Raw genomic sequence first — 17,345 nt, 5'->3', positions numbered from 1 at the left:
AGTTAATACAGACTTTTCCAAATAATGAAAATGTTACATTTTAATAAAAAACAAGATTTTATATAAAAATACATTGTTAAAAATTAAAATTCATAAACTAAGCTAACTGTACACACGTGTATGTGTGAAACTGAGCACACATTCCAGGATGTCATTTAAATGATTTTTAAATTTAAAATACATACTATATGAAAAAATAAAGCAGAATTCTGTTAATAATAAACAATGAAAATCCACTCAAAAACATTGTTTGAAACAAACGTACCCTGTACACTTGGACAGTGCTACAAATGATGCATCCGTTAAATCTTCTCCATCTAAATGCAGAATGTCTAAGAGATCATATTGCTTGTCTATGACATAAATTATGTCTGAATCATAGATTTTTACAATATCATCAATACACAATTCCTTCAGACATCTGCAGCCATTCACAATTTCTCGAAGAGCATATCCCGTAAGACCCTGCCAATAAAATAAAAACTCAGCCACAATGTTTTTTTCTACACAAATTTTTCCTAAAAATGAAAATAAGTTCAAAGTGTTTTAAAAGGTGTTACGTTACATTTTAACTAAGACATGAGATCAATACTTCTTGATGTAAAAACTAACTATTTTCTGAATAGTTTTGCATTGCAATATTGTACATATCTGTACCTGGGAGGCATAAGACACTATGTCCAGTTTTGGGCAAAATGCACTTTTAACCATAAAATTTACCATCGTTTGACATTCTTTCTATTGGCATACAACACGAATATCTACGATACCTCAAAAATTAATATAGGGTAATTTTGGGAGATATGGACCATATTTATATTTTTTGTTTTAAATAGGTATTATTCTGAATAATTGTATTCAACCACATATGTTATTAGTTCAGATTATGCGCAGAGATGTTTTATTTATGTTTGTGGATATAAGTAGGTATAATATGAATTAATTCTAAAACTTTTACTCTTTTTAAAAAAAGTTTGCATGGTCCATCTATCTCACAGTCCTATGGATGAGATGGTCTACATGGTATGGGATGATGAACCAGGAATGGTAAAATCTTACTAGAAAATTATAGTTTATACGAAATACAATGTATCAAGTTTAAAATTTTTATTAATTAAATAAAGTATTGCTGGGAAAAGTAAAAAAAAAAAAAAAATTCAATTTAATTTTAGAAAAACAGAACAATTTCACCAGAAAAGAATATTGGTATTAAAAATTACAGTTAATTATCAAACTAAATATTAAACCATTGTTGTTCCCAATGAAATAATCACTCTGCCACATGATTTTCTTTTAGCAATTTTTTTCTATATTCGTGACACACATTTTCATATCGACAGCAGCCTTCCTAAAGCCAATAATGACATAAAACACACTAAAACCACTCATCACATTATTTTATTTCATTATAATCTTCTCTGCACTCTTCTCGTAGACCGTCATCACTTTCATAATGTAGAACTGACGAGTTGTTCTCACTTTCCAATGAATGAGGCAGGCTTGAATTTCTTTTAGTTCTACTTCCTTTCCTCGTAAAATTATTGATTTTCTTCTTATTTTGCATTATGTGTCCCCTTGGTGTCAATTTTGACTTTTTTTCCATTCTTTTTCTTGTTAAAATTCTTCTCTTTCTGCTCTTTTTTTTTAAAAAAATTTTTCTTGGTCTTCCTTCTATATTATTTTCTCCTCCTTTAGCACTACTATGTTTTCAGGAGATTTGAGAATTTTGGCTAGATGTGCTGTTTACCCCTTCATTGTACTGATTTAGTTTGCGTTACCAAGGGCACTGGTGAAATATCACACAGCATTTACTGGGTATTAACTGTTTTGATGAAACTTCCTGGGGTATATTTTCAAGTGTAGCAACTTTACATCCTTTTACGTAAGCTATCTCACTATTGGTAATCCCAAGGGACAGTGAAATGTTCTCTGTTGATGCCCCTGGAATAGAAGTTCGAGAATTTCTCGAGATGTTCTCTGTCTCAGTTGCTGGAAAAGAACTTTGCGAAGTTCCTTGGGAAGATAGAATATTCTGTAAGACTGATACTTTGTTCAGTCTTAGGCATATCAACATGTTCAGTTCTGGCTGGGTCCAATCTGAAGCTAGGTTCTGTTCAATAGCGTTTGGTAAGAAAAGCTTTTTCTGGGATGAAATTAGGGTTAAATGGTATAATTCCATTAGATTTGAATGCAGAGATGCAATTTTCAACTGATGCTCCAGGCAGCACTCAGCATTTCTCTGAACTGTAGCCTTATCAGTTTTCTTGAAGGGTAGTTTGTCATGAAGTTGTTGCATGCCTTAAAGTAGTAGGACTTCAGAGACTTTAAAAATGAATGGTCTAGTAGTTGTCAAAATAAAAGAACAATAAAAATTGCAAATATTTCATTGTTGGTTACATTTTCTTTATTTAGACCTAGGTAAGTTAATTACATAAATATAAAAACAACTACCTAATGCCACAATGACGACAACACTAATTTTACAATCTTTATCGGCCATTATTTTAATCACCCTTCCATGAAAATACCTTGTTTACCATACACACAAAGTATACCATGTACACAACTGAAATAAGTGGTCCATCTATCCCTAAATGTGTCTGGCCCATCTGTCCCAAAACCATGGGACAGATGAACCACTCAATAACTACAAACTTATTTGTATAACAGAGATCCACATATGCTACAGAGATGCAGAAAGTTAAAATATACCCTAAAAAATGTGAATATAAACAAATCCTGCATTACAAAAGTCAACACATTTATGAAATAAATGCATTAGAAAGTTTTTCATGACCATTGTTATAATATACATGTTTTAAATGTAAACTGTGTTACATAATATACCAAAAACCAAATCACGGCAGTTATGCATCTGCCATCATCAAGCAAACTGGGTACAGCTGCATTCTAGCGACTGCATTATGAATTACTAGCAGTGGTCTGTTTCTCCTGTAACTACCATATTTTGGGTAGAAAATATTTGAGCATATCAGTGAGGCAATATTTCAAATTCTTTATACTACTCTCTTGAAAAACATGGTTTTGGTGACATTGTGTCCTGTGCCTCCAAGGTACAGATAGACAAAAGCTTGTATAATAATTGTGGAAGAAATGTGAAATATGGAGGAAAAAAGTTAATTAAATATGAAAATATTACAAATTCAACATGTTCAAAATAGGAACAGCAAACACAGTATAGTTATATTTAACTTAGTGTAATGCTATCATAGTATAAAAAAATTAATACAAATTAATTAAACATACAGTACCTACAAAAGTTAGTCTGAGAGAGTAGCATTTACATTGTTATGCAGAGCTGGGCAAAATTGAAAATACAAGTGTTAAAAACAACCTTTTCAAAACTTTCTGTATCTTGTATCAATGACATTTAGATTCTAGTATTTTGAAATTTATTTAGAAAATATATTTTAGTGTACTGAGTATTTAGTAAAAATGAATTAAAATATTTGTTTTTAATCATGGTACGTACATTTGTAATGAACGATTCATATTTACAGAATGCAAACTCATAAATCTTTTCACTTCACACATTATTTCAGGAATTATGAAATGAAAAATGGCAATGCCATCATAAAGTGCTACTCTCTGAAGACACAATAAAACAACAGCAGTACACACTGAAAGAAGATGAAAGGTTTGTGTTTGATGAATGTTCAAGAACAAATATATTGTTACAGAAATAAATAAATTTAACTTAAATTACTACAGCTACTATTAGCTCAGACCATACAATAATCCATGTTACATGCTTAGGTCTATCCAACAGTACAAAATCATTGATTTGGGTACAACAGGAGTTTAACTTTGATGATGTATATTTGTTAAAATTATGTGATATTTCTTAAGGATAATTCACAACCCTAAATTTCACATGCTTTAGTAACAAAATGTTTGATAAACTTAAAGGCAATTATTTATTTTGTATATGAAAAACCCTTTTTAAGAAATTAAACCATTATCATAAAATTGTTACCCAAATGTACCTATTTAGTATTTTTATTTGTTATAACAGCTACCACTTTGCATCACAAATACATTTCACAAGTATTTACCTCAGCTCTGTTGCTTGAATGGACGGATTAAAAAAGTGTCAATAAGTTTCCATGTGAGCATTTTCCGGGTGTCAAAATGTACTGTTTTTTCACGCACAGCATAATACAATTGTAGGAATGTAACCAATTTATTTTTTACAAAATAAACTAAAAAAAAACCCAAATTAACATGTTATAACAATTAAGGCATTGTGGATACGTTACCATATAGTGATAAGAAACAAACAAGCACTAGTGCTACTACTTCTTAATTTGTCTGTCAACGATGAGAAATTACACAACCAGAATATCAAAAACCATATTAAAGTAGTTATAAAAACCTACAATAGCAGTCTGAGGAATATGAGTTTAAATACATAGTTATAAATTAAATGGTAGCTAATACATAATTAAGTCTCAACATGATAGATGATTATTCCCAAAACAAGTATCAAAAAAAGTTTCAAACGTGTGATGGTTATGAGTTGCAACTAGTAGGGAAATTATAAGAATAACTATGGTAGTTTCACAATAAAAGCAGCCATACCTTGCAGTAGGAGAGGTTAAGGCTGTACAATTTCTTGAACCCGACAATGGTCATAAATGCAGCTTCCGTCAATGCGTAAGAGCCTTTCAGGTTCAGAACCAGGAGGTCTCGGCTGCTGCGAGCAACATCTTCCAGAAGCCAGTGCGTGTTTGTTCCAAGGTTGCAGCTCATCACGTGAAGCATGCTGAAGCCTTTGCAGCTGGCGCACAGCCGCGTGACGAGGTCCCGGGCATCGTCCCGCGAGTGCACTTCGAACAGTCGGAGCGTCGAGGCCGTCTCGAGCACGTCCAGGATCACCGAGCGCTCCGTGAGCCTGTCGCACGCGAACGACTTGCCCTCCCACACGGTCCGGTCGCGACACAGGGCCCCCCACCTCCGGCAGACTCGCCTCGCTGCCCCGGCCAGCTCCTCCGCGGGGAGGTGGCGCAGTATTTCCACCAGAACCTCGTCCGGGAAGTCGTTCAGCGACACTTCCATGGCTGACAACACACTCTCTAGCCATTCACACCCAAGACTGTCACTCGAGACGTGGCGAAACACTGCGAGCCGATACCTGCGAGATATGTCAAACTGAATTTCCTTTTTCTTTCACAGCTAACACTACACTGTCAACAATTCTCCACTATTATATGTTAGAAATATTTAGAACTGTGGAAGTAGGCCTTACAATACTGCACTACAGGTAACTAACACTGTTATATGGTTTCTTTTCAACATCTTAAGATAAGTATCACTATAGTACTTATTTGTCTTACAAAACTAATGGTTTAATAATACTCTGTATTGAATACTCTTTGAAATAAAATTAATAGAATAAGTAGTTCATCCTAAAACTAACGCCGAGATGTTTCATTTTTAATGTAGGTAATTTCCAACTTATTATCAGAACAAACCAAGAAAACAATTTCAAGTAAAATAATATCAACCTACTAACAATTTACAAATTAAATCAGAAAACAATTCAGAAAAAAAAAACCCTATAATTGTAGGAACATTTTTTATTATCCTTACAAGACAAGGAAAGAGTTTGAAGGTACTATAATGAGCATTTTTTATTTTCATACATATTTTCAAAAGTAAATAAAAACTGTTTGGGGGTGTAGAAACAATTTTTTTAATGACACCCTCCAACCTCTTTTTTTTAAAATTTGACTTTGTAAATTTTAACCACATCTTGCATCAATTTCATTATACAAAATGAAATACTGACTACCTGTATTTTAGGTATTTATGACTAAAAACATAGAGCCTAGGGTAAAAAGATATATAGTACTGACATGTACAAAGAACTTTCATTGGATAAGCCCCTTAACCTGATTAACTCACTTTGAAATTCCCCCTCCCCCTGACCAAAATATTTTAAAAAAAACCTTGACCAATTTAGCTCATATACAAATTTTAACATTCTATTGGCCCTACAATTCGCTAAAATTGGTTTAGAGACCTCGCTTTGCTTAGTCAAAAATAAATTTACTTTTGCATAACTTGTTAAATTAAAACTTAATGAAACTTAGTATTTTACTACTAACAAGTTAGAAATATCTTAGAAACAATGTACTTAGAAATAACATATATTTTTTGACAAGAAACCTCTACCAGTTCAAGGAAAACTTGCAAAAATGTCAAGAATTAAATATTAAATTCCTATAATTTAAACACTATGAAATATTTGGGCATGTACATGTGTTTGGATTGTACGAATGTAATTATAGTTTGCTTTGATTCCATAAGAAATAAGTCACTTTCTCATTACGAATTTTAGAGTCTGATACCCATTTTTGGTGTTGATGCTAAGCGGTGCTTAGTAATTAATAGGAAAAGGTTTTTATAGAGAATCAGTAACACAGAAACATGGGTGAATACACCAAGAAACACAGAAATATAAGTTATTTTATTTTACGAAATGAAACCACAGTTTGTTACATTCCTGATTGCCCTGGCTAGACAACTAAGAATAGTAACAAACACATTTAAAACTTGAAAAGATGTTATTGTTATGAGTAGAGAATTTTGAGAATTATTTTTTAGTGAGCCTTTTCACCAGAATTTGAGTTCCACTATTTGATTTTATATATATACACATACACATACAAACACACATACATACACACACATTAAAAAGGATTATTTATTTGCTTACAAAATAAGAAAGTTGTTTGAACAGTGTTTTGATTTATTCATCACAAAAAAAAATGGTGTGTCTCAACTTACATTTACAGATGGCTTCATTCATTTGGTTCTTATCATTCGATCCTACACATATAAAACAATAACGTCCCTCAATCAACCTTTTAACCAGAGCTACAAGAATTCCCAAGGGGGGGGGAGGGGGGGACCAGAAGTCCACCTGATCTGATACCAAACTCCTGGGGTCCAATTTCACACAATAAAAAAAATCCAAAAAGTTATCTAAATATAAGAAAAAATGTTAGAACTCAGCTTGGGCCCTGACCAGCAGACGTGAAATTTGCGGTCTCACCAACTGAAATCATAATGCTGTGAGTTGCGGACGCAACCGCACGCTGTGACAATCGAGCGACTAGTTAAGACAACGAAGGTCTTCCCTTAAAAGGTGAAAACAAAGGGAGGCAACTCTGTGGGCCAACCGACCAATCACAGGGCAGGACCTGACCATATAGGAAAATTGTGTTCTTACAAATTTTGTTCCAAGAAAGTCTGGAAGGGTACATCACACCAGTGGCGGATCCAGGATTGACCTCTGGGTGTAGCACCGGTAGTCTGTACCTAGTATAATATCAGTTTATTACTTCAGAAGTCGTATTACCCAGTAAAAAATTTACCCTCATGGAAAGAAAAGGGGGGGGGGGGGGGACGTGCCCCATTGCCTCCCTCTAAATAAAATCCTCCACTGCATCACACCACAACTTGGGACAGTCCTGATTGGCTGCCGAAATAGCGTACATCGAAAGTTCCAGTCTGCTGCTGTGCCTTAATTATACACATGCTTGCTAAATAATATTTTGTTCTGAGTAAAGATACTCCAACATATGCTAAAAATTCTTTCATCAAACAAATATTGCTTTTAAAGCAATTAAAATATTATTTTAGTGAAAATGGTAATACTTAATATTTGACTCTAAATTTTGAATAATGCACAATTTTAATCAAAACACAGCATTTTAAAAAATAATATCAACAACATAGAAGTCTTATACACACAATAACAAAAGTGAAATTGAGCTAAAAATAAAACTGTTAGTAATTAAACATCAGCAAGTTTGATCATGACATTAAATTGTCACAGTACTTGTTCTGAACAGAGGGCACCCCTATGGCTGAATATCATCCAGACAAGATGTAATAGCAAAAGAAACAAATATGTATTGTTAATAACTTTGTGCACATTGCCAGAAGTTGGCAGACCTGGCCATCCCAATGTGCTGCCACAAAAATCCATGAGTTGGCAAACCTAGTTCAATAAAATAAGGGCAGTCTGGGATACAATAGGTGGTGTGGTTGTGTGATACGACTTGGCCACATGTTTGGATGTGGCATTCACTGTTACTACAGTCCTAGTTAACAATGCAACAGCAATAGTGTTGAATTATTATAGGAAAGAAACGAATGATAAAGCATTTCTTGACAAATTTTAAAATAAAACGTACATAAAACTTGTAAAAAAATCTTGCATATGGAGATAAGGAGAGCCAATAAAAGTGTGAAAAAAATAATAAATAAAAAAAGTTGAATACACAGGCTTTCAAATTTAAGTTTACAAACACTCTCCAAATAGAAAGAAAGTTAGGGTGAATGTGACTAAAAACAGCGTGAGAAAGGGATGGGTCAGGGGGGTGAGGAGTAGGGGTGTTACACTCCTCAGTCATAACAGAGTAAACCCAAGTTATGTTACAACTTTGTTACAATTCACTCTCCTGATGGCTGGGGGGGAACCAGTGGATCTTTTGGTTTCATAAGGCAAAATAATGATTTTGTCTAGATATTAGTACTTCTGTTTTTATTTTACTTAAGATTATTTTCACATTGGATATTTTATAAATTGATTAACAAAAAAATATATCTATAACATGGATTTATAATCACATTGTTAAAGGAATGGGCCGGCCCTTATGTGCCGCCAACTAGTATATTTGGAACAATTTTAAATTTGAATTTAAAAAATAAATAAATGGCACATGTGTTTGGGTGAAAAAGAAATCAAAACTAGTTTGTATATACGTAGACTAAATGCTCATTGTTTCAGCAGAAAAAGTGTTACTTTGAGTATTACCTTCCCCAATTTTCATGTAAGTAGTAGTTATATATTACGTCACAGAAGAATCTTTCTAACTAAATTACAATACACTAGATTAAAACATAAGTCTATTTACTTTACAGAACAATTGAACAGTATGCTAAAGGTTTAAATTTCTTTAAAAAAAAAAATTGGTTGTCTGTAAAGTCGGTTTATGGACGATAATTAACGTGACGTCATAACAAAACATTGATGTAATGATTGCATACTTTTATGAATAAAATTGAATCATTTTTATTGAATTATCACTATTTTGTATGGACACAAAGAAGGAGTGAAATGAAATCTACAATTTAATTGATAAATTTACTTTTATTTGCACTCATTAATTCAAATATGTTTATTACTTTAACGAAGAGATTATTTTAACTAGGCCTATAATTTTTATACATGTTTGCTATTTAACTTCTTCTAATCTGTGTTATTCTGTTAAGAGTGGGATAAATAGCTAATAGAAATTCCAGCTGCTTGAAGCGTAAAATGTGCGCCTGATATTGTACGTTAGACCGATATTGCTCTGAGTCCCTCGCGATAGGCGACACTTCTCAGTCCCACGTTAAGGACAGAAAGGGGTGGGGTGGCACTGCGAGGCAATCGGATTTAGTTTTACTTGGTGTCGTTGTGTTAGCTCGGGATATATGAATGGATGTTCATTTATAAATGGCGAAAACAAACGCATGTTTTGTAAAAGGTAATGCTCGTGGTAAATTGCATTTGTCTGTGCGAAGAAAACGGAATAGAGGTAAAAATCTAGCAAATTGGAGAGAGAAAAATAAGTAATCACTCAAATTATTTATAGTATGCATGGGTCGTTTTCAGTGTATAGCTTCAGGCAGTGTTATTAATAAAAACATGTGTTTTTTTACCTTGATTTAAGGTTAAAGGAAAGCACAAAGACTGAAGAAAGTATGCTGATTGCAGAAACTACATCTGAGAATGCTAAAAGCAAGAAGAAATTACGTTATGAATAGTTTATATTGTGTATTTTATTTTGTAATAAAGGAAAAACCTTTTTTACTTCAGTAACTACTATTCATGAAGTATACCTACATGTGTTATATATGCAAATACATTTTATTGTTAAACGGGATACAAACAAGAGATACTTTTATATGCTACGTAATGAAACAACATGACAGCTTTGAAAACTTGTAATATTTTTAAGTATATTATCAATTTGTATGTAACCGCGAGGTAAACTATTGTAACATGTATTTTGTTTACAAATCAGGTTTACAGTTTTGTGTAATTATTCGTATTTTGTGCTGTGCTTATAGTGTTGGAACTGCAAAATCTGTAAAACTAATCCCCCAATAAATGCCTTGCAAAGTAATATCTAACTGTATATTTAGTTCATTTAATTTTTATAGAACAATTATTATTTGTTTGAAAATAAGATGTATGCCAAGTAACCTAAATGTAACTAAAAATTATTAATTGTATATCCACAATCTAATTAAATATTTGTAAATAAACTGTACTATAAAATATATATGTGCAAAGAATACTCTAAGAATAATGTAAATGAGGTGGACGCGAATGCAATGACAAGAGAAATGCAGAGTTACCCGACAAGACATGTGTTATCGAAAACCAGACCTTCCTCTACACCCCTTCCACACATTCGTAAACAAGGCGACAGATAACAGCAGGAACCCGATCACTCTAATGTCGAGGATTATCTACAGCGCTCGGGTCTTGCTGAAGGGATGGAATAAAAGTGTCTTATCTCCAAACAGTGAAGTGGCAAATTTTCGGCTCAACATGAATGTGCAGTGACTTACGCGTGTGCAAGTAATTCGCAATTTTATGACAATAATTATTTCCAAAAATCATATACTATAAAAGAATGTTACATGTAAATTGTTCAGTTTTTATGTTTTTGTATTTCGATTACTTTATTTTCTGCAAGTTGTCAAATTTGCGCTAATATAAACCTTTTTTACTAATTAATTTTGCTTATTAATAACAACATTAACCACATTCTGACAACTGGGATCAGTCATTATACCTTTCCTCAATGATGTGTAAAAATCTCATTCATCTGCATTAACTGGTTTGACCACTAAAACAGCTCTAAATGAAGCCCTTTATCACCCTCTTAAGGATAAGACAATGATAGGAAAAGTAGGAAACAAATGGGAGTGTTTCAAGTTTAATGTGTCTCGAAAAAGTCAAATCGATGGTTGTTCCAATCGAGTGGAAGAGAGATAGATGCGGCGCAAGTGTACATTGAGTGTAACGGGACACAGCATAACGGGACAATGTGTGCAACAGGACACTTTTTCGTGCATGCAGCCGGCGTTCATCGATTTATTAGACGTTGTCACGTCAATAAATAATGTCACCAGTCATTCCTCTACTACAAGAACTTAAACTTGTTCCTCCTCCTATACACTCCCATTCAACCTTTGTCAGACCTGTTTCCCCAATTTTTCCCAGCCCTAGATCCGATTTTTGTCGAGTCATTTGCCAGTCACACCCAGTATTGTTTTATCTTTGCCTTGGCGCACAGACGTCACCTGTAATTCGCCTCCAATCCGTGACGAGAACTGCTATGACTTGCAAGCCCTTAGGGCAGGCCACTTCCAAGACCTCGCCTGACGCGAGCATTTCTTGACATGATCACGAATCATCTTCGCCAAAGTATAATCACACCTCCGGGTCCTGTAGAGCATCTTTCCCACTGTCATCAGCAGCACCACACCCCCCACCTCTCCAAGTTTTCCTGGGAACACTGGCTCAGGGTTTGACCGGCCACTAACCCCGGCCAGGGTTGGCCTCTCCCCAAGGCCACCACACTAGTCCCAAATGTACATGCTTATGCCACCTAGCGGTAGTTTTGCGAATCACTTCCCCTGGGAGTTTGAACGCTCATGGAACGCCTGCCCTCTGGCATCTCCCGCAGTAACCAGTACCCCGTAGTTCCTTCCCAGGCCACCAGGGCGCTGACTTAGTCCGCCCCATAAGCTACATGCTGCTAGCGGCCGCCTCGTGCGAGTCGACCTCTACTCGGTTCAGCCCCACCTCAGTAGGTCGTGCTGACATTGGGCAGTACCACCAACTTCGAGATATCGAAATCGGCCTTTCTCGACAAGAACCTCGGTAATCTTCGGAACCTTTCGGTCCGAAAGCCAAAGCCTCCCCCTTTTCTTTCTTTAACGTCACCTTTTTAATTACGAGTCTTGACCGCCCCAAACTTACTGTGCTCCACGATTCGGGACTGACTGCATCGTATCTACATCATCTGGATGTTTCCCACAACGGTAGTGTTTAGACGTAAGTCAGTCCATATAGATCTAGCTCGTTAAAGTAATCATGTATAAGTGATCCTAATAATTAAATTTTTTAAAAATCATGAATCACCCGCAGCGGATTTCTGTGCTCAACAACCGGGCAGATCCTGGAAGACATCACCCTGTTTGGTGAGTTTTTACTACCATCACTCCCTGACCATCATCGTGACTAGAAGGCATTTTCTGCCTATTTCACCAACTGTCTGTGAATCAGTCCTGAACATTTGTGTTTCGGATCTGTTCACAAACAGGGACCAAGTGCCAAGCACCAAGTACCGGACCCGGGTTCTTTTCCAAGGACCAGATTAGTCTCCACGGGCCGGATGACTAAGGCCCTCTGACGTCCAGTCAGCTGTTCCACTTCGCCTAGCAATCTTCAAACTGCCAGCCCTTCAGTTTTTAAAAACCTTTTCAGACTAGCATCCAACCACGACGTTTCTCAGATCAGATATCCAGAAGCTTCCTGCGACTCTTTAACATGTTTAGTGTCACAAACTTTATTTAAATCGTATTAATTATATATATAATTGTCTAATAAGGGCCGGCCCATTCTTTCAATAATGTGATCTTAAATCAATATTGTATATTTTTTCTGTTAATCAACTTATACTTATAGTATATAATGGAAAATAACCAAACGTAAAATAAAAACAGAGGAACTAATGTCTGGACGAAATCATTATTTTGCCTGCTGAAACCAAAAGATCCACGAGTTACCCCCAGTCATCAGGAGAGACTGACCAGGTGTAACACTTATTAGACAATTAAAAAGATCTTTAAAATAATTTAAATAAAATTTGTAACAATCAACTGCTTCGCAGTCCCAGGGTCTTTTAAGTGTTAATGAGACATTTATGGCTGTCAGATATGTTCAAAGTCATGATTCCATGCTAGTCCAAAAAGGTTTTTAAAAACTGAAGGGCTGGCGGTTTGAAGGTTGCTGGACGAAGTGGAACAGCTGATGGGACGTCAGGTGGCCTTACTCATCCAGCCCGTGGAGACTGATCTAGTCCTTGGAATGTGCCCGATTCTTGTAAACTGGTCCGGTACTTGTAAACTGGCCCAGTACTTGGTCCCTGTCAAACAGGGTGATGTCTTCCAGGATCTCCCCGGGCATTGAGTACACGGACCCGTCGCGGACGTTTCACGATTTAATAAAAAAATTAATTATTTATGATGACTATAACATGACTACTTCTACGAGCTAGATCTATAAGAACTGACTAACGCCTAAACACTACCATTGTAGGAATCATCCCTTGTCTAGTTGATCACATCATAAAAGAAAAACAGAGAGGCGTCCTGATGACGTAGATGAGAAGTAGCCAGTCCAGAATCACAGAACGCAGTAAGTTTTGGGCGGCAGAGACTCGTAATTAAAAGGTGACGTTAAAGAAAGAAAGGGAGGGAGGCTTCGGCTTTCGGACCGAAAGGTTCGGACGGTTACCAAGGGGCTTATTGAGAAAAGCATACTTGGATATCTCGAAGTTCGTGGTACTGCCAGATGTCAGCGCGACCTACTGAGGTGTGGCTGAACCGAGTAGAGGTCGACCCGCACGAGGCCACTGCTAGCTGCATAGGGCTTATGGAGCTGACTAGGCCAGCGCTCTTGTGGCCTGGGAAGGAACTACAGGGTACTGGTTACTGCGGGAGATGCCAGAGGGCAGGCGTTCAGCGGGAGTTCAAACTCCCAGGGGAAGTGATTCGCAAAACTACCGCTAGGTGGCATAAGCATGTACGTTTGGGACTAGTGTCGTGGCCTTGGGGAGAGGCGGACGCTGGCCGTTGTTAGTGTCAGGTCATTGCTCTGGGCCGGTGTTCCCGAGAAAACTTGGAGAGGTGGGGTGTGTGGGGGCTGCTGATGACAGTGGGAAAGATGCTCTACAGGACTCGGAGGCGTGACTGAACGTTGGTGAAAATGGCTCGCGTCAGGGGAGGTCTTGGAATTAGCCTGCCCTGATAGCTTGCAAGTCATAGCAGTTCTCGTCACGGAGGCGGATTACAGGCGACGTTCGTGCGCCAAGGCGGTAATAAACAGATACCAATCAGACTGGCAAACGACTTGGCAAAAATCGGATCTAGGGCTGGGAAAAAATTGGGGAGACAGGTCTGACAAAGGTTGAATGGGAGTGTACAGGAGGAGGAAAAAGTTTAAGTTCTTGCAGCAAAAGAATGACTGATGACATTATTTAATTAAAAAAAAAAAATCTGAATTTAAAATTGTGCCAAAAATACTAGTTGGCGGCACTGGGGTTAGTGTGCTGAGACTACAACCATTGAGTGAAAGCAGAACAGCAGTTGGCTACACACTAGGTACGCATGAAATTCATAGGTTTAACCTTTCTGAACTGAGGAAGGTGGTTTCATCAGCCACAATGTCACACCCAACAGTCAACTGGAGTGGTATTCTGTACGTATTGAGTACACGTCACAACAAAACATTTCAGTATCATCAGAACTTACAGCAAAGAGCTTATTTTTTTTGTCCACCACAACTTGGTGAAAAGGACCCTCCCTCTCCTTGCCATTATATATCTATGCCCTTTAAGATGACTGCCTCAAATGTGACATAGCCGACTTATTGTTGTTCATATAACAGACAAATAGGATTTTGGTTTAGTTTTAAAGCATTCTCACTCAGCTTTAGAGTGCAATGTTTTGCAATAAAAATACTAATTCCAAATGCCATTTTTATTTCCTGACCTGTTTTCGAATCATTAAGCTAGTTTACCATTTGAACAAGTGATATGGTTAGGATTATATATGACAAAAGTATGATCTAACATGACCAAGCTTTTTTTTTAAATATAAAATTACTGGTTAACTATTTAAGTATCACAAAGTCCTCTTAGATAATGATTAGAAAACATGCCGAATGTAAAAAAAGTTTTAAATTTGTTACATAGGCCCTATATTTATGTATGTTTGATAGGAATAATGGCTCTACTTCATAATTACCGAATCATTGATATAATGCATGATATAATTCAATAGGATGGTTCCCAAAAATACAACGAAAATAACACACAAAATATAAATGTGACAGAGTTTCAAAAATTAGATTGAAAAAATAATAATAATGTTAATTCACTGAAAGGTTTCCTGTTAAAATAACCTTGCTAAATAACCTAAACATACCATTATTAGGAGGAACTGTATAAATAATTCTTCTGCTCTTGCAGATATCAACATGGTTAATGTTATTGAAAAAAAACACCCTTTGGAATAAATTTCTACAAAATCATAAACACACAACAAACAACGACAAAACATAACCCCAAAAAGTACTTACAGGCCCTGTCACACTGTCAAATTTTAGCTTCCAACACCTTCCAATATGTTGGATCCAATATCTTTGAGGGTTGTGACGTCACGTTAAACGTCACTATCGCAGCCATGTTTATTTGAGAGATTGAATGTTTAGAGTTTCCATCAAATATTTTACGTATAGGACTGGTTCTAAAATATGTTGGATGTTGGATGGGATCAGCCAATCAGAGTTATCTAAAATAAAGCGGCCGCTTTTGTTTCCGTTTCCGAAGTGTAATAGTTTAAATATCAGCAATGGCGAATGGGAAATAAATGCAGTAATTGAATTAATACTATTTTATTTCCTGCTGGAATATGTAATTGTTATTGTATATTTTCCTCCAATTGAATCTGTATCTACGGAAGTGCAGGTTAATATATTTGACTAAAAGAAGTTACTGTAGTTTTGGAATATTATGGTCCTTAAACCAGAAAACATCTTCTATTCAACTTACGATCATTATTTGACTGCTATACCAGTTTTGCTTATGTTCAGGTATTGTTGATACACTAAATTAAAACAGCAAGCATTGCGTACAAAATGTGCCATCAGGAATGAGGTATCAAAACTAGGATATGCATTTCGGAACTTTTACCTACAAATCCAAATTAATAACACCTAAAATAAATTTTAAAATATTTCAATTCAGAGACTTAATGTAACTAAAATTATTTTGGCTTACCCAATCAATCTTTCTTATAAGTCATTGTTCTCCTTATTTCACAATAGCTGCTACTCTGTAAGTATTGTCTGGAATTTTCTGGAATATAGACTCATAATTTCCTGACAATAGATGGTACTGACTTATGTTAAAGCAGCATCTCTGAGTAAGCTCTGGTGATTTGCAAGAAAGGCCTAGAAATATTAAAATTCTGCCTACGTGTTCAATTATTATTATTTAAGTTTTGAAAGTAATACCATTTTTCGTGAATGTAAATATTTGTGCAGCAGATCCTTGTCAGTAAGCCTATACTTCCCAGGCTGTACGAAACAAGCATACCTGGTCTAATATCTCGTTAAAAAATTATTTTAAAGAGATAATGTGACTGAGGTGAAGTTAGCTTAAAGGCTCAGGTTGAGGTTTGTAACAGTAAATACACTTAATTCAAATTAAAACAAAATTGCCAATTTCTAAACACAGCAAAAATTAACACATTCACTTTAAAGTATAGGAACAATTTTGATTAAATACAAGTGAAAGTGTCCATACAACAGCAGCTAGTTGGGTGAGAAAATAAGCGGGAATGAGAAGGGATATGCCTACTTGCAGATTTACATTTAATTATATGTTTTATTCTTGCTAAACTTACCTTTAAATATTGTTTTTAAAGAGCACTATAAATTGCACTACAAATTTCAGGTAAAAATTTTGAGATGGTGTTGTGTGGAATACTTGTAGAGAACATAAGGGACTTAAATGATTCCCCTGTCGCCAAAAATCTTAATGTAACTGCCAGCCTCTGCTTTGCTGCTATAGACTGGCACAAATGAGTATCCTTCTTTGCAATGCGAGACTCCACAATTGAATGAAGAAGATCAAAACTTTCAGAATCCATTATTACATAGTTCGGAAATGAATCGGCATCTTCGTATCGAAGTTCATGACAAAAAGGGGTAAAACACCATTTGTTTGCCGGGAAAGTATCCACTGTCTCGTCCACCATCTGCGTTTCCTTTTCTTAGATTTCTCTTCTAGTTTACTAAGACTTGCTACAATTGCAATTACAGCTACAGCTTTTGAAACACTTTGATGCTCTTAATGCAGGCATTGCAAACACCTGGAAAACGTAAATTTTAAACTGTGTATGATCACAATATACCTAAATTGGAATATAACCTACTTAAAAAAGCCCGCGTTCCTTGA

The 17,345-nt window shown here is 35.8% G+C and overlaps 1 protein-coding gene across 9 annotated transcripts in view; it reads right to left on the bottom strand.

Annotated features, from left to right (window-relative positions):
- The window catches only part of LOC134527945 (F-box/LRR-repeat protein 2-like), a 28,505-nt gene extending 11,720 nt beyond the window's left edge, over positions 1–16,785 (bottom strand). Inside the window, exons 1-4 of one of the 9 annotated variants that reach the window (XM_063361026.1) lie at positions 15,130–15,286; positions 6,814–6,855; positions 4,603–5,155; positions 266–465 (exon numbers count right to left, since the gene is read on the bottom strand). In XM_063361026.1, coding sequence (XP_063217096.1) covers positions 266–465; positions 4,603–5,155; positions 6,814–6,815 — 755 coding nt within the window. In that variant the 5' untranslated portion in view covers positions 6,816–6,855; positions 15,130–15,286. Of the gene's footprint in view, positions 1–265; positions 466–4,602; positions 5,156–6,813; positions 8,971–15,129 lie in introns of those variants that run through there. The other 8 variants (XM_063361027.1, XM_063361028.1, XM_063361030.1 and 5 more) reach the window with 8 other exon arrangements.
- Positions 16,786–17,345: the final 560 nt, after the last annotated feature.

Source organism: Bacillus rossius, chromosome 1 (assembly GCF_032445375.1).
Source record: "Bacillus rossius redtenbacheri isolate Brsri chromosome 1, Brsri_v3, whole genome shotgun sequence".
NCBI lineage: Eukaryota > Metazoa > Arthropoda > Insecta > Phasmatodea > Bacillidae > Bacillus > Bacillus rossius.
Note: the sequence above shows the minus strand (reverse complement) of the source record. Positions and strands in the feature narration are given on the sequence as shown.